Source organism: Ptychodera flava, chromosome 18 (genome assembly GCF_041260155.1).
Source record: "Ptychodera flava strain L36383 chromosome 18, AS_Pfla_20210202, whole genome shotgun sequence".
NCBI lineage: Eukaryota > Metazoa > Hemichordata > Enteropneusta > Ptychoderidae > Ptychodera > Ptychodera flava.
This window is the reverse complement of record NC_091945.1, coordinates 18,765,134-18,784,093: the sequence shown is the minus strand read 5'-3', so window position 1 is coordinate 18,784,093 and position 18,960 is coordinate 18,765,134. Positions and strand designations below refer to the sequence as shown.

At 36.9% G+C, this 18,960-nt stretch overlaps 1 protein-coding gene across 1 annotated transcript in view; it reads left to right on the top strand.

The window, feature by feature from the left end:
- Window positions 1-7,457: 7,457 nt before the first annotated feature.
- Window positions 7,458-18,960, top strand: part of LOC139117066 (ALK tyrosine kinase receptor-like) — a 72,800-nt gene continuing 61,297 nt past the window's right edge. The window contains 1 exon segment of the mRNA XM_070679899.1: window positions 7,458-8,762. Within this exon segment, the coding sequence (XP_070536000.1) occupies window positions 7,994-8,762 (769 nt within the window). The 5' untranslated portion in view covers window positions 7,458-7,993.

The window sequence follows — 18,960 nt, the reverse complement described above, 5'->3', positions numbered from 1 at the left end:
CAGCAGTACCTGAATTCACAAATAGCTATGCTAGTATTTAGGGAGCTGTCATTATTTACGGTCTGGGGGGATCAGAGGGTGGGAATTCAAAAAAATTGAAAGCCCCAGGGGGTGCTCAATATGTGTGGAGGAAGAAGGGGTTACTCAATATATTGGCGCAAAATTCATAGAAACACTTCTCAGATTGCACCATTTCACATATTCATTTATCAAAATTTTCGATGCGAGATGGGGGTCACCCCCTCTTATGCTCTCCCCCTTGGAGTGTTCTAACAGTTTCACTAGTAAAGAACAAATTGAAAACACAACTTCAGTTCAATAATAACCTCAGGCTTTTCATCAGAAGCTGGCAGCTGGAGAAATTTGTACGGCTGATGAGGTTGCGAACACATAATGAATGGATTAAAAAAATACCGACTCTGACTGATGGTCCTCTAACATTGTTTACAGAAATGTAAGATTTTGCAAATGACACAAGAAGGTCGCAGATTTGCCATTCCTCCATCTTCTTTGGTCTTCAATCTCTGGCTAACTTTTTTACAAAATGTATTGTCATCATTTATTTGTTGAATATGGTGACTCAAACACTGATCATGCAAAAAATATAATAAAAATATCAGTGTTCAATGTCATTTTCAAAGAGTTTTACCAAGTGCATAAATTGAAACACCTCTCAGATTGCATTCACATCAATTTCTCAAAACTGGCAATGCGAGAGGGGGAACCCCCTCTTGTGCTCTCCCCTTTGGGGTGTTCTAACAGTTTTACTTAGTAAAAAAACAAATTTAAAACACCTCTCAGATTGCACCAGACTGCACCATTGCACACATCAATTTCTCAAAATTTCCCACGCAAGATAGGGACACCCCCCTCTGACACTTTCCCCCTCAGCCTCTTGTGTGTTCTCCCCGTGCACTTTCAAATTCTGCCCAGTCAGATATCCTTGTGAAAACCCTGTCATGATAACCATCAAAATTAAACAATACTATATTGTTTGATACCGGTTATAGCATGAGCTTTTATATCTGTATTTTCTTGTGACATTGAATTTCATTGTGTTGGTTTCACCTTGTCCAACTGTCATAAGATAACCAATGATAATCTAGCAGAGTACACCAGAATTTGAAAGGTCTTTACTATTGGTGTGTTGTAAATTTTAAAAAAATTTACAAATACCAGTACATATATTGATATTTAACTTTTCTAAGTCGGGGGGTCAGTCAAAATTTTTGTGTTAGAGAGGGGGGTTAATGAAATTCATCATGGTTGGCAGGGGGGGGCTCGAAATTTTGGAGTATCCGATGAAATTCCTCCAACCTCCCCCTCCTAGGCCATAAATAATGACGGCTCCCTTAGTGACAAACCTGCAACCGTTAATAGTGCTATTCACACACTGGTATTATGTTCCTCTGACATCAGCCTGTCCTTACCAGTACAAGTATCGCATTAAAAGCAGCTCATGCCAAAGCATTTTGTTAATGATGAGTAATAAATGAATAAAGTACAAACAGACATGCAGGCCCATGTATATTACAGGAAACACCGTTTATGGCTTTTCAATAGGTTGGCAAAATTGTACCATACTTTCTTTTTAAGTATGTTTTCCGTTACGTAGCTGTTTATTCCTTGAGCAAATAAAAGCTCTCTGACCTTGGCTATTTCCCTAGAACGAGATGAACGTTTCATACTCAGAAATGTTTCCTGTTTTACATGGAACTATTCACGGTAAATTGATAAAAAATTGTCACTTTGCAATGAACAGACAGGTGGCATGGTTTTAATTTAATAACCCTGATAATAATTTCAATTGAAAATACCATGGCCATTCAGAAGATTGAAAATCCGTCATCTATGTAATAGGAAGCCACAAGATGTGTTTTCGCCTGAAGGAAATATCATAAATCACGATCATTTAAGTTTTGTTTAACGAGTAAGTATAGCTACATCACAGTATTTGATATAATGTACTCCACGAACATGCCGCAAAACACATAGTGCGACTGAGCCTGCTGCTTGGTGGCGCACTTTCGATTTAAAACGCTCAGGTTGATTCTACAGTGTGTCAGAGAGCCCAGCGTCAGATGTCCTTGCGAAAGCGACGATTGACTGACCTTTCTTTGATGATTTTCCTCTTTAATGAAACTGTATTCAAGGATTTCGTTTATCATGTATGATTCTCCTTTCCGTTATATCTTCCTCATCGTAAACATTTGTCGGTTTGTACAGTTTCAAAGTCGGTATAACTTTTATTTTCAGAGACGCCGCGTATGAATGATGATTTAACTCGCGAAGCAGTGGTATTATTTCAACGCAATCACGGTTTAAAAGTAAAGTTTTAATTTTGAAAATGACAGACCATCTCTAAGAGATCATCTCCTGCACAAGAAAATTATCAAATTTTACCGTACGTCCCGCACCTGGATCTGCACAATTGGATGTATATGTCTATGGCTGTCTTTGTGGTTTTTGTGTCCGTGATTAAGCTTCTGTTTAACTCCTGACTCAATAAGTTCACAGCCGAAGTGAATGAAATTTTGTAATGCTGTTTGTGCATAGATCTAGTTTTCTGAAGTTGTATCTTGCATAATTAAGAGTCATTTGCATAATTAATTATTTCGGCTCAACTGCAATATCTTAAAACTTATCGGCGCCGCGCGAAAGTTTAGGTGACTTAGGGATATAGGAATAGGAATTCAAACGGTCAGACTGTGAACAGGTTCAGTGAAGATTTTACATTGAGAGTGCATAATTATAGTGCGATTATAGCTGGAGATTTTATTGTCCGTCCAGATAATCCTCGTCCAAAAGACCTTTTAAGATATTTTGATATTTTAAACATCTTCTCCTTGATGAATGAATTGGTCCGACTGGTCCCATCGGTCTCTTAGTAATGTTATCACACGCAATACTGAGAATTAGTCCTCCGATGTCTGGGTATAGCCTCGCCAATCTATGCCTTTTCGGTTCATTAACCGTTGTTTTTTCCTATCAAAACTGCTTTATACATTCACTTCCAACTATCTCAGGCATAGACATGAGAAGTTGTAAAACATCATTTGCTGAATTATTTGCGTCCGACTTTTCATCTGCCATTAAGGTAGTATGCGCCTCGAAAGTAAAAGACTTAAACATTTGCTCAAACTTTCCACACAAGGAATCTTTCAACCTAGCTTTCTCTTACCAAATCAACAATACAAATCGGGGATTTCCGTTCATAGTTTGGGACTAGCGAAACAAATTACCCAACACTGTTTTGCAATATTTGAAATTCAAAATGACTCCATGGGGAAAATAAATTTTGGATTTTCGAAAAACTAAGCCGTTGAAAGTTTTTCATTTTCTAAGAGCTTTGAAATGAGTCCCCACAAGTGGTAGATCTGAAAATAATTATAGAAATTTGAGAGTCCGAATATCTGTCTCTGAGGCGCGTTCAACCTTAAGACACCGGAAAAACGCTCATTTGTCATCCAAACTTAACTCCGTTTATTGTGTAATTCGTGATGCATGACATGCTCGATAATCAGGCCCCCGGCGGAATACGATTGATTCCAAAAGTGCAATCTCTTCCACGGGTAATGTATTCCATCATCGAGGCAAGGGAAGTGTGGATGAAAGCTGAAAGAGCCGGGAGAAATCTGACCTGTAAATGCGTCGCCATATGTATACAGAGAACTTGGAACAAACATTACACAAGAAGTTATACCTGAAGATCGTTTTCCCAGTTTTTCATGAACGGGGCAAACCGATCTGCTCGCCAAGATTTCCCTAACATCACTCATCCCGAAATTTGGATCAATTAATAATGTTAGGCATAATCAGTTCTTCATCTGCTCCCTAAAGCAGGAAAGGATGAAGAAAACTAATTATTTCCATCACCATTTATTGATCCAACACTCGAGACGAGTGATGTTAGGAAAATCTTGGCGAGCAGATCGGTTTGCCCTGTTTTCCGTAATTTTAATCATTTTAATGAACCCATCTTGAATTTTGGATCTGTTAGGGCCTAATGCTGTTAAAATAATCAGCTTTCTTCAACTATTTTTGCTTGGAGACCAGGGTGTCGATTGGTAAGTTAGCTCTCACTACTGTAGACTAGGTTGATGAGACAAGTCACTTATCGCCCTCTTTCACTTGCTCTATTAATCGTATTCCTACTTCTGTTGGCTTCCGTTTTAGGAAATCGAAGACAACTAAGTCTGTTGTGTGTTTGTAGCTCCCCTTCTATTTCAAAAAACAGATGTCGTTATTTCTGTTATGAAAAAACACTGGCTAAATGGTAATATTCTCGAACAATCCTATAGACATTCTATACCTTAAAACAACTACTTGTTGTAGTTGTCTGAGATTCTGCCGAGACGTCTCTCCTAAAGGTTACCGATAATATTGATTCTGAACGCTAGCATGGTGTAATTTTTTCATATCTTTACGCTGCTTTTGACAAAGTTATCAAATTTTTCTTGACTCGCTTGTTTTCTTATCGTCGGTAAGCCACAAGAAAACAAAATTGTGCTGTTCCGATAATCCGACTTACCCTATTTTTTTATCTGCCGACCCTAAACTTTTAAAGCTACGTAAACGCGGAAGTAAGGAAAAGAAAGAAAAAATCTGTAAAATGACGTGTTCGTTACTTGGCATTTGATTTTTGCTTTAACGAGAATGTTTTTTATGTTTTTATTTCTTTTCATATGTATGATACGTTTTTCTGGAAATGTTGTGCCAGTGTTTAAGCGCCCTGAACCCCTGAAAAATGCATATTTAAAATAAAAATAATTTGCAAAAAAATCCCCACTTACCTACCTACCTACCCTATTTTTGAAAACCATTTTATCGGAACAGCACAATTTATTTATTTCTTTATTTTATTTTATTTAATTTTATTTTACTTTATTTTATTTTATTTTATTTTATTTATTTTATTTTATTTTATTTTATTTAATTCAGTTCATTTTTTGCCTAATGCATGGAAATGGTTTGCCTGGTTCTCGCATCAGCGCTTGTTTACATTGACTATTTACGTGATGTAAATCGTTTGTATCCTATCAGTAGTATCCAATATGTTTGAAGATAAAGGCGATGGTGCGTCTGACCCGTCGAGATAGCGCGCCTCGAAATTGAGAGCCTTATTAAACTTTTACCCAAACTTTCCGGGGAACTTCCGTTTCGAAATCAAGAATAACATCCAGGGGTCACCGTGCAAAATTAGGTCACACAAGTGGCAGGCAAAAAAGATATTGTAAATGTTTGAGAGTCTGATTATCTGTCCCCGGGGTCATCTTATCTTTGTGATCATGGACAGTTTAGTACATTAACTCTGTTCAGTCACCTTATTACCGTATCATCTTGGCACATGTGTACCGCAAGGCTTGGTCATTTGCCCGATACACATCTGGCTATTCACGATTGTAAAATAACATTGATTGTAGATCTCTTTACCTCTGGCAAATTATGATGACAAAGTTATCTTGAATAATGTATTCTAGATGTCAGAGCTTACTGGACATGTCTTTAAATTTCCTTTCCTTACTGATGATAGGCGCCACCTATTGATTTTTTTCTGTTTAATTATATCCTTGCTAACAAAGGCACACAAATAATTGGTATTATCGATGTCTCAATCCCTAGCAAGCGCCAGGCAAAGAGCCCTGAAACAAGTCTTGATCTCTGTCGAGCACGTCTCACTTCAAGCTCTTTTATTGTCTAGGACCACGGACTCCGTCGTCCGCCCGCAGTATGGACGAAGGCCAAAACAGGAACCGAGGTTTTAGACAATGAAGCCTAGGCTACTCAGATTTGTCGTTCTTCCATGTTTTATGTTCGCTGTAGTGCTGTCGTTCTTAAATATTTGTCTGATGGGTCTGCCACTAAGCATCAAGTCCATGAGCTTGTTTCATCTCGCATTGATTTGTGCAATTCATTTCTGTATTGTATATCTGGCATACCTCAGTACTCTATAGATCTCAATCAACATACATGTACAAAAATACAGCAGGAAATGTTAGGCATTTGATGCATCATCACTTATCACCTTCGAGATTACACAAGTTGCTACTATTTAGAAGATTTAGTCATTATAATTACTTTTATTTTAAGCATCTCTGATCACTGTGCTATGTATGTATTATCATTGTTATTATAATCTTAATAAATATTTGTTATGCTAATTGATAACATTGACGTATTTATGACTGAACCATTTCTACCTAATATGTGGAATTAGATATTTTAGTTATGCATAATGGTTATTTGTATATACAGTATGTTATTTAGATTATTATCATTTTATGAACTTCTCACACGTGGGCCACTTATGCCTTACTTTTGCTTTATTATTGGGGTTTTTTGCTAACCAGATTCATTTACCCACGTGCGTAAAAGCGGCAAAACTTCTTTCCTACCCTGGCAATTCTTTCATGTAATAAGGTGATGGTGATAATTCACTATAATGCTTGACTGTTCAGTTAGTACATCTGAACCTATAAATGTGACATTTATGCCATACATAGCCAACTTTCATTTTTTTTCATTTATTTATTGACTTACTCTATTTATTTATCAAGATGTCTGTTTATTAACTTATTATGTATTTTGCAAGCAAACGCCGTTGGTCTTGAAAAACATGAGCGGGGCGAGAAACTTCAAGGCAGTGCTTAAATCATATACCCTAAAATCCGTTGTTAGGGTCTATGCTTTAATAGTGGATTCAGGCGTGAGACAATATGTAGCACACGCGCGTTCAGTGAAAGTAGAAATGCCCTGCTTTTATTCAAGCCACTTACAACTACCATTTTTTCCCTTTGGTGGGGCAAAAATTAGGGCCAGACGCCAAGACTTACGATTCACTGTCAGTGTACGACGTCTGAATCTACTTCGAGTTGTCACAAACGGCAGCGTTAAAAGCTATGTAAATATTCCTGCGAAATAAAATCGGTGGAAAGCCGACAATATTCAGAATGTATGCCAATTTAGAGCTGTAGCCTACACATTGTGTGTAATAAACACTGCAACTGCACTAATTTGGCACAGATTCTGCACATCACTCTCAAATTACTCAGAGAAAATATCCAATAATGACAGAAATATTACATTTCTATCAACAATGTTCGTAATCATAAATTTTAAAAACATTAACAATATTTACACTCTTGCTGTGACTAACAATCATGGCCTTTGGACCTGTGGTTTATATCATCATAATTTACGCCATGAATGTAAATAGTAGGCCTATCATCATGATGTAAATGAGCATCGTCATAATATAAACGGGTATCATAATTAGTACATGAATCTCATCATAGTGTTTTTGTACCATCACATATCGTCAACGCATAACATACACTTGGAAACTTTCCATAGCTCTTCTCGGCCTCGGCACGCCATGACCGGGACGACCCTATCGTTATCTGAACCAGACAACAACAGCACTATAAGTCACGTGATCGTCACTTTAAAACTTTACAAATGTGTAGCCATTCACAGTCGACTGGTCGTCAGACGCGTCTACACATCGCTGTGTTATTTGCATAAAACTAGGAAGATTGTACACGGTTTTCGTCGAATGGCGAAATTCCAACTTATAAGAAACGTTATCTCTCCGTTCGGTAAACAGACTTACGTGATATGACATCGTGTGGAATTCTGTCATTGGTGGCGTTCCTTTGAATTGATCGGGTGGACCGTGGACGTTTATGAGCCGACCCGCGACAGCTGACAGAGAGTTTGATTTCTTCCGTGCGATCGGTACGTGTATACACTAGTGGACTTCGACATGTTGGAAATAGAAAGTTGTACCAAGGCGTCCTGCACTACATAGTTCCGGAAAACAGTTCGTTTACTTTATGATAGTGGTGTCCGGAAGTCGAGAATATACGCTGACAGGTCATTTTGAAGAGAAGACTAGCATTTCACATGGCCCGCTGACCAGGTGTGTGGGTTCGATCAGCACAACGCTCGTTTCACCCCGGCCCCCGCGCGTCTCGCGTCTACATTGGCAACAATGTTGCCGTCTAGCTCGAAGTATTTCATCGGCATCGTGGTTGTTTCTCTGATTTCTTGGGGCGCCGTGCCTTCCCGAGCCGCGGTCACTCCACGGACATACCAAGAGAGAGTTCACGAGCTGTACCCTACGTATGACACGTTTATACGGGGCTTGGGACAATACCATCACCGTCTGGACTACACAGAAATCGGAAATTTATTCGATTTTGCCAAAAGTCGCATTTTGATACAGTTCAACGTCACCGAGTTTGTGACAGAGACATCTTGGACGACGAATGAAGGCGGCGATTTGCCGATGAGTACAGTCGTAGAAGCCACCTTGAAGTTATTCTGTGTGAATGTTATCACATCGCACAGTCAAAATCGATATGACCAGGTCTTCAACGACACGGTGAACGTTGCCAAAATACTTGTCCCGTGGGATGTAAATAACGTTACCAGTGTTTGGCGATCAGGCGACGAATACTGGCACACTCCTTACCTGGCGACCACGGGACAAGACGCGACGCCGTCACTTTTCCGCAGCCAAATCACGATAGATTTCAGGAGCTGCAGCGACTCCGGCGACAACGCCGTCTTGGCGATTCCGTTGACGGACGTGTTCCGCGAGTGGCTGGAAAACCCCAGCGAAAACTACGGTTTGCTGCTGTGGGCAGACGACGATGACGATGACATAGGGGTCGTCAAATTTGGTTCCACCGAGAACGGACTCGTTGGGAAACATCCCAGAATAGATGTGCTCATCAAAGACTTCATTGATGAATCAGGTAAGTTCATGACCATTTTGCTGAATGCCATGATGACGTCATGAATCTTGGACACACACAACCACAAGCATACACACGATTTATTTCAGTAGAACATGCGGCAACGCACATCGCCTTTTAGGCTGTAACGAGAACTTGCCAACATTTGTAAATGCTTTCTTGTCTGAAATTGGTTAGAAACAGAAGTCAGGTACACTAAAAACGTTATCCGTTCGTTCCCCACCTCTCATATGTTTATCTAATAATGATGAAAATATTGATGTGACAAATTAGTTGGTCCCAAGAATACACAGTGTCACCATCACGTTCAAATTATTCATGAATGATCGAATAAATCTTTACACTACAATACTACTATGAAGCTTGGTAATTCAACGGCAATAATTCTCCACCCAGTCATCATTAGCGTAAATTAAAAAGTCAACACATCGTGAAAGAGCCATTTAGATGTGTACACGGGAAGCGAAAATTGTTTCAATATTTACAGTGTCGGTACAAGTACTGACCAACTAATTTAGTATGTACCCGCAAACCTGCTAAACTCTACTGAACATGCATCGGAGCATTTTGTCGGGCATAGTAAACGCGTTTTCTGCATACTGGATTTGCCTAAATTTGTTTTCCACTTGAATAAAATGATCGAGACCGAAGCGTCATTTTTGAAATGTGAAGAAAAATAATTTGAAATGTGACAGACGCAGTGTAAAGAATAATAGCCACTGGCATTAAAACAGTGGTAGGTTTGGTCGCCGGAGACATTTTTTTACCTCCTTAGTGTGTGTCCTTTGTTTTTATAAATTTAACCCTTTTGTGGTTATAGGTCTTATTCAGTGGGCAATATATTTTTAGTAAAAGCTTGTGACTCAACAGGAAATTCCCCATTATATTGAATGCAAAAATTCACACTGTGGTATAGCATTGATGCTGGCATTCGTTCTTTTAAGAGTCTGGTGTTTGAGACATAGGTAGCTTGTTGTCTGGTCAGTGGGATTGTAAATTGTAATGAGAATCTAGTGCTCTCATCAGATTTCCCCTGCTGTTATAACACCGCCTACACAATAAATATTTACATCGATTTTCTATTACTTGTAAAGTACTCTGGAAAATTTGTCATATGTTACAGTCATTTAGACTGTGATGCAAAATCTATTCAAACATTTTACGCAGTATTTTAGCGTTTTTCCAATATTAATGAGAAGTTTAATTACGGCAAGGTTAAATTCGGCAGGGTTGTTTTCCATATTGGCATGCTTATGTAACCGGGATTTCCCTGTGTGGCTGATGTTTCTGTTGTAATAAATTACCTTGTATCAATGGTAAATGGGGCTGTCATCTTTTTTTCCGGGCACAACTTCACCATTGGAATGTTCATGCTAATTCTATCGATTAATAAAAAATTTCTGTCCCGAATAAGTTAATTTAGGAAATGTAATATACTGTTGATAGTGTCTATACAACATTGATGAACAAATATATAGGTTAATGAACTTACAAATTTAGATACTGATAAATGTTAATTTGGATGATACCGCCGCTCTGTCAAGGTCCAATAAATTTTAAAATCTCAAGGTTTTAATTGATTTAATACCCTAGTCCATTAAGGAAAATGAAAACAAAATTCTGCCACTGATGTTTAACACTGACCATGAAATGTGACTGATTGATTGATCTAATGATTACCTAGCTTTTTTTTTAATTTTGAGTTGCTACTGACATTGGACCTTGCATAATATGATTTTCCAATCTGCATAATTGTCCTTGAAAATGCATAGTATTTCATTCATATTCCTGCCATTCAATGTATCTGCCATTCTATGTATATTATGACAGTGTCCAAGAAAATTTTCCAAAAAACAATGGTTTTCTGAAAAGAAGTAAAAATTTCAAATAGCTTTGAAGGCAAATTTTCTTGAACTTGCTAGTTTTATTATATGAAAGAATTTATGAATAACTAATAACTAAAACTTAATTTTCATTAGTCGTTAATTTCTTTAGTGTTTTTCAGTATATATTTAATTATATTACACAGATGGGAATAAAAATCAGTCAGAACAACTGTGTCTGGTTGACAAAAGTGTAGTACAGAAAGTGAAAAAGTTGTTGATATACTATAAAGTCACCCAGGTGTAATTTTAATGTGTAAATATAGGGCAATTGTTCACTCTTTTCGGCTCTCCTTGACACACTTCTGGCTTCAAATAAGTCATTCCGACCCATCTCATAGGGTCTTCTCCTGTCATATTAACACGTTTCACTGAGGAAATAGTTCATCAGGATTCAGTGACATCAAAGGATAAGAAGTGTTAAAATCTGCCAATTTCTGATCGTATCAGTAAAGTGGGAGCCCATTCTGCTAAATGAGATGGTGTTATACAATCTGTGATTTGGAAAGGAAATCTTGTACACATGCTACCAGTACCACACTGTGGGATGAACAAGACGTTCCAGAAACTAATCCTTTTATTTATCAGTTACCAACATCAAACAAACTGTTGGAGATGTATCGTGTTTCTATTCCCTGGAGTCACTGACCGCTGACCGTAGACGCTGTATACAATATGACCTTTGACCTCAAGAAAGGCAACTAAATGATTCTCGTAGTTGTTCTGAAATCTAAATTTAACGCAATGAATGTGTGATCTAAAGTTTCATCATTATTGAAATACATCAAGTCTTATTCTCATATAGTTTTATTCAATCTTGTACAAAAATAATGCAAATTTCAGTCACCATATCAGAAGCTCAAAATTCTATTGAACCATTATCAGAACATAATTTTTAAACGAATGATGTGAGGTCATTCTTTTGTCAAACTGATAATATTTTTTTTTTTTAAAGATCAAAGGGGATTACATGCTAATAAAAGTGTCAAAATGAAATATTTATCAGGAAGGGGAAAAAAGCAGGTGTTGTCATAAATAAAAAATGATAATAGTTATTATTTACATTTAAGAGGATTGTTTCAGTGTTTTAAGTCTCAGCTTATCGTAAAATTATCATAAAAAGCTAACAGCATTAAGAATTGTGAAAATATTGTGTATTCTATAAATAATTGATGCAAGATACATTAACAGGTATTTATTGTAAGAACATTTTACAGTGTAATAGACAAGCTTGTAATGCCGCTGTGAGGGGTGAACTAGGACAATTCCCACTTCTACTTGAGATCAAACTTAATATTGTTAAACACTGGCTTCATATCGTACAACTGCCACATTATAATCTCGCTAAAGAAGCTTTTCTGGAGCAAATGGTAAACAACACTAACAATAGATCCTGGTTTAACTGTTTAAGTGCTTTAATTAAAGACAATGGAATGGACTTTCTCCTTGATAAAGCTCCATCACTTAAACACCACAAAGTTATAACTGGATTAATGAAAACAAATTTAACAAACAATTATGAGGTCTTTTGGAAAAAATTGATCACTGATGAAAATAGTAAACTAAGAATGTATGCCAAAATAAAGCATAATTTTAGATTAGAACCCTACTTAACACAGTTACAAGGTGAGAAAAGAAAATTACTCACCAAACTTCGCATTAGCAATCATGATCTAGCAATTGAAAAAGGAAGACACACTGTTCCAAAAACCCCAATTACTGAAAGATACTGCAATCAGTGTAACACCAACAGTATTGAAGATGAAACACACTTTTTATTAGTCTGTCAGAAATACAAAGTCCAAAGAAAGAACTTTTTCAGTAAAATCAACTTCCCAAACGACAATACTGAAAATCAGCTTATTTCTCTACTAACAAAACAAGAGTTCTCTTTTAATGAACAACTTGCAGATTATATTTTTACTTTATACAAACAAAGAAATACCTAGTTATATTTATTATTAGCTACTATTATTATACTGTAATACTTTATCTTTATTGAAGAAAATTTTAACTTATTTTTGTATCACACTTTTATTGCCACAAATGTGATGTAATCCTATATTTACAAGCAAGCAATAAAATATTATTATTATATTATTGTCATCATGTCATGACCCCTGACCTTTTCAGAGCAAACAGCTAGATGTACTCAAACCTCACCTTTGTGTAGTATCAATGAGTGGATATATAAAGCATAGACAAACAAGACTGTTTATTTTAAGTTATTTCCACATGTTATTTAATGAACAAAGAATTATTTCAAAGGCTGTGAAACCATATAGGTCACCGGGGACCATATTTTTGTTTGCATAACTTTTCCAGAAGTCTGCCGCAGATACGGTGTGTGTTTGACAAGCTTGGTTTTTCTCTGTTTCAGTCGGGATGGTTCCTGGAGAGCACTTGATGCTCAGGTGACTGGAGGGGCATAATTGCAAGGCCGATCGCCATACAGTGTTTTGTGTGTGTAACCTCTGCTGTTCTCTGACCACATAATTTGCAGGTTTGATGAATATGCAAGGACATGCTGGGTGCAAGTGTGAAAGCAGGCACATCAAAGAGACGATCTTGAAAAAAAGTACATTACCCACTTGTTCATTGAGCAGTTCCATCTTTTAGGGATGAACCAAATAGTAGAAGGGGTGTGGTGGAAATGTGCTGACATGTAAACTGGGATAGTATTAATTTTTATGTTAGTTTTATAGTTGTTTTTGTCAGGGAGGCTTCTGTGGTACAGAAACGTCTATTCTACCACATTTGCTTGGCAGCAAACATTCATAAGGCCTCCTCTACTGAGTGCCACCCCCCGTGGTGCTGAATGGTTGTATCCTTTTTCTGCTCTTGGTACCAAACTTTTCCATGACCCACACAGAGCCTTCAAGTTCATTAGCATTTTAATTGGATTTGACAAATATATGGTGAAGTACAAAATCTACAAAGTATATATCAAGCATATGCTTTGTATTGTAAATTAGTAGAAATCATCAAATAATCTGTAAAATCAGAAAAGTTCGAAAGAGATGAAAACAGATGAATGTCATGAATGAATGAGTGTATTTTTGAATTTTGGAAAATTAAATATAAAAACATTTGACAAAAAAAATAGGATGATATACAGTCTTGATGATGTACCATAGGCTGTTGGAGCTTTCATAAGAAAGTGTCGTCCTCGCATTGATCCAACAGACTGTAAACATATACACAACCTGATCATACTATCTGCAAAGGTGTCACTGCTTAAAGCTTGATGTTTTTGCTTCCAATTGGACGTCCATAATAGCCCTAACCATATTGATTTTGCCCCCACCATGGTTTGCCAAATAAATGACTCTGAAATTTTTTCCGTCGCCTTGAAATCAAAGGAGAAAAGCTTTAAGTAAATAAACTCGGCAAGAAAGTTACCGCAATGTTTTGTGTGAACGTCGTTTCACCCGTACAAACATCATGTCCTTACCATTTTAGTGTGAACTAAAACTTTTTTCAAAGCTCTTTGTAGTCAATTGTGTGAGCAGACCCCTTTTATTAAACTGTTTTCGAGCTTTTTTAATCCCAGATTATATAGAAGGAAAGGTCTACAAAAGAAGAGATCAAAGGTCATGGGGACGCACAGTGTGTGTATCTATATTTATTTTGATGACTCACTGTTTGGGAATGGTAGGACCACACTAACAAAGTACAAGATGTACAAAATCATTCAAAAATTGGATATCATCCTCCTCCAGAAAAAATGAAAAAAACTTTGTTTACAAATTTGTAAGTTTGAAAAATTAAGTACCCGGTATACAGTACAATAAAATCTCTAGCTCTACGTGCATGTATATCTATACAGTTGGTATGTGCAAACACCTTATTCAGTGTTTGATATCGACCCTATGTCTTCATTAGGACAAGATTGATGTTTTAGACACTTTTCTATATGTTATAAAATACCTCAACAAATAAACCATGAACTGAAGTATGTCAGTAATGCAAGATATTAGTGTTAAATGCTCACTGTACCGGTTTAATGCTATAGTCTGCAGACTGCAACATAGCAATGGTAGCGAATTCACATATATGCTACAAATTTTACCCTTTGTCCATTCTATCCGTTACTGTGGTTTATGAAAGTTTTACTCAGTCTTTCACTGTTTCAATAGTGGAACTTAATTCTTCTGAAGTTCGATAAAACAGGGACTGTGTGTCTCTTCAATCCAAAAATGGTGTCCTTGATATAAAAGGTGGGGAAGTATCTTGTCAGCGCAAAAGACCAAGACAGAAGGATGTAGATAATAAAGGATGATGAACCTCTTCACTCCACTATCTGCCTAGTCTAGGATCTGGCCAGTGTTTCCGTCAGCAAGATCCTAGACTATAAAAAATAATCTGCCAATCTGCTTGTGCATACAACATTTGAGGAAGCTAATAATTCACTCCTATGTAGGTAATAATAGGGTACTGATATCCATGTCAATACAGCTAGGTGGACAGTTTGCTCTGTGCAAATAATTGAGCTGAAACTAGTGGGTACACTGCAGTACCACTTTTCAGTGTTCTGTAAACTTATAGTAATACTATGAAACTTGAAAGTTTAAGAATGAGGAATCAGGCAAAAATCATGCTTCAGAGCTGTCGATTTAAATTTGCCACTTTTCCCCATGTTTTTACAGTCTTCCATCCTACTGTGTAATGCCTCACAAAGTACAATGTATTTATTTATTTACTTATTTATTTGTTTATTTATTTATTTTCTTGTTTATATGTATATATTTTATGCAAATGACTAATATTATGCAAAAATTTGAATATGAATTCATATTTGAAAAATCTAGTTAAACTTGAATATAGTAATTTTGACTGCCGACTGGTCTCTGCAAAGTTCAAATTTATGAACCATGCCAGTGTTCACATAGTCTTTATGCACATAACTTCTGTGATTGTTGCCACTGAATAAGTATTGGTTGTATATATCTCAGTAGATCTGGCAAAAGCATTGAATTGCATTGTCAATCTACACCCATATACTGAAGTTGTCGCTCTGTAGGTGGTACACCTACATACTTTCTCGAACAAAGATTGGTTCCTGACCCACTTTCTCCATTTGAATTGTCATCCCAAGTCTGTATATGTCGGTGTTCTATTGTACAGAGATTGCTAAATAAAAAAAAGGTCTATTCGTACATTTATTATTCTAGCTTTTTTTTCACATCAAGGGCCAATCCATGATGGGTGTGCAAGGCAAACTCTATCAAGACAAATGTACACTCACTTCTATCATTAATCTTTGCAAATGTAAAGAGAAAATGTCAAATTATATGCTTCGATATTTACATGACATTTCCCCTTCATGTCGTCATCAAGAAGTAATAATTATGTTGTTGCTTGATATTAAATGCAATGAAAATAAAATGCCAAGTGACGTATTTTGATATTCAGTATAATATATTATGGTATTTACAGTAATTGCAGTATTGTCATAAATTAATCATAACAGTGACAGTTAACATGACAGACATATACTTCAAAACTTGAACAATACAGAGAAGGAAAAAGAATTTGGGGGGTTGTTTTTTGTTTTTTCCTGCAGTTCTAGACATTAGAATTTAGGTGCTGTACTTTTATGCTCCGCAAGTTGAAATATTCAGCATATCAAAATTAGGCAAATCCTGAATATGGCAGCTAGATTCTAGAGAAGTTTGTATTAAAATGCGTATTTGCTCATGTATGTTTCCAACAACCCTCTGTTTGCAGTTAAGTTTGATTCAAGCACTTAAAACGGTGCCGTGTGTTATTTATTTAATAATGTGTTTAAAAAAACCAACTGGATTCAGTCCAGGGATGAGCTCTTGAACTGAAAATCACTGTAGAAGATTGTAAAGGACTGGACAGCCCCTGGGAATAGCAGGTGAATCTGTGTGTCAAGACACTGTCTTGTCCAACATGTGTTTCTTGGATTCATTGCAGCCGCAAATTCTCTTCAAGCTTTGGAATAATTTAAAATGAAACCTTGGAATGCTTTTATGGTGGAATCAGCTTACATACAATCTGCAGTAAATCTGCGGTAATGCTTCAGCATGCTGAACTCTACTTTTTGAATTCTCCCTCCATTCCTTGGCAATCGAAAAGGCCTGGGCTAAAGGAAGACAACTGGTATGACATATTGTGCAGTAAAACTCAGGGTGGGAGCAAGGGCACTCACCCCAATTTGGGAACAGGTGTACCCTGGACAGTCTGAACCACAAAGCACAAATTGTCTGCTAACCATGGGGTCAAAAGTCAACATTTTGGCCCAAATACTGGCATCAAAACTCAAAATAATTATTGGGATAAAATTGTGCTTTTGGCAAAAACAGGAGTCTACATTTCTGTAGCCAAAGTATAAATGGGGCGAAAAGGGGAAGGGCCGGGTGCCAAACCAGGTGTATGTATTCAACGTTGTATGCCTTAGCTACCAGTATGGCAGTGCTCCTATCCACATCCATGGAGTAAAATCCAATCATTGATTCAATAGTATTGTGGAAGATTAAAGAAACTTCTTTTATTTTTAGTCTGCTTTTTTCTGGAATAATATAAAAACAAAATAGCTTGATACATGCACATCACCTACAAAAGTATCCAACAGCAATCCTATCAGACAAAGTCCATATGAAATCAAACGGGGGATTCCTTTTGTAAGTTCGCAGGATCTGATGGTTAATTTAACATAGCGTCACATGCATCCTATTCCTTTTCTTCAAATTCCATGGCAATCGTCAGGGATGGTTTTCAGTACTATAGTCCCATACAGTTATTGCGCAGGATTCCTGTGGGATATTTTTGCCAGAAGTTTTCTTTTAGAAAGCACAGATGGCCTGTCAGATGAATTATGATAGTATCAGAGATCAGTGGCAGACGGCCTGATCCGCATCTGACCGCCGCAAATGCAGTGTCGCATTACGGTAATGAAATACATGCTGACGGCATTTGGGGATGAATTTAAATTCAGTGCATATCATCAGTAGCGCCGGTTGGATCAAATGTGCATCTTTGGCAATAATGGCTCCCGATTTATCATGTAATTGTATTTGATTGCGGTGTTAGATAGTATTTCATAGGGTAACATCGGCTGAGTAATCGGCCTGAACCGCACCGTTCATTCGCAACCAGCTGTTGTAGAACCGATCGTCTATCACCTGATGATGCTGTAAAGTATACTTGAAAACCATTCGTCTCATCATGCTGATACTTTTGAAAAAATATTTTGACTGTGCAGCAAATAAACTTATATTCAATCATCTTTGGTGTATAGCTGCCGCACTGGCTATCGGTCAGTTCACTCTGGTTGTCAAGATACATCTACTTGGCTTAACCACAGACAGTAGAGAAACGTTTCTCTACTGTCTATGGCTTGATGTATCCTTTGAGAGCTGTGATTTTTCCCACCAAAATTTTGGTGCAACATTTTATTTATTTTTATGAATTTTTCTTTATTTTTTGGATAATTTTGGATGAAATGGATGCAACGTTTCATTGGCTAGCTTTTTATCAAAATTTTGACAAAATTCTGAAAAAAATTGACTGGGGTATATTCTATAGGCAACAAAAATCTACTTTGTCGCTAAAAGGGTACAATAATGCACTGGTGGTTTCCAGCAAAATGGTACTATCTCAGCTACCAGTACCTGGTTGTTGACCCTCCCAGTTGCCAAGATCATTTTAGCCAACGGGTAAAAAATGAGATTTTTGGTCGAGAAAAACAAACTCAATGAGATTGCATTTGAAATTAAACCTCCCATGTAATACTTGTCACAAGTATGAATAATCATTTTTATTTTTATAAGTATCGAAATTAAAGTACCTTTAATACTGTTGTTTTGAAGTTACACTTTCAATATCTTTTGAGATCTCTCGGGCAGAAAAGTGTTTAAACGCAATTCAACACAAAAGATGATCAAAAATTTCATTCACAGAAATGTATAGACAAATTACAATTTGTAAAGTCTAGCCGTGTACGCTCCTTCCCTCAACCCTTTCAGTAACATGGTTTGGCCCAAACCTCATCATTATCCATGGTAACCTTTTTACAGGGAATTTGGTGAGCAGTTTAAACTGCAGATGGTAACTCAGCTATTGATAGCAAGTATGTGCTCTCTTTTTTTCTTCCACAGCTTAGTACCCATCCTTTGTAATAGTTCACACCTTCCCTAATTGTCAATAAAATAGATTAATCTGAGTCTTTTTTTGGAACTGCACTTCTGTCAAAAAGCCGGCATATCCGGAATCAGTAATTGATATCCTAGTTTTCAAAAGACATCTTTGAAGAGCTACCAAAAAAAGTCCTTTTCTGTTGAATCAAA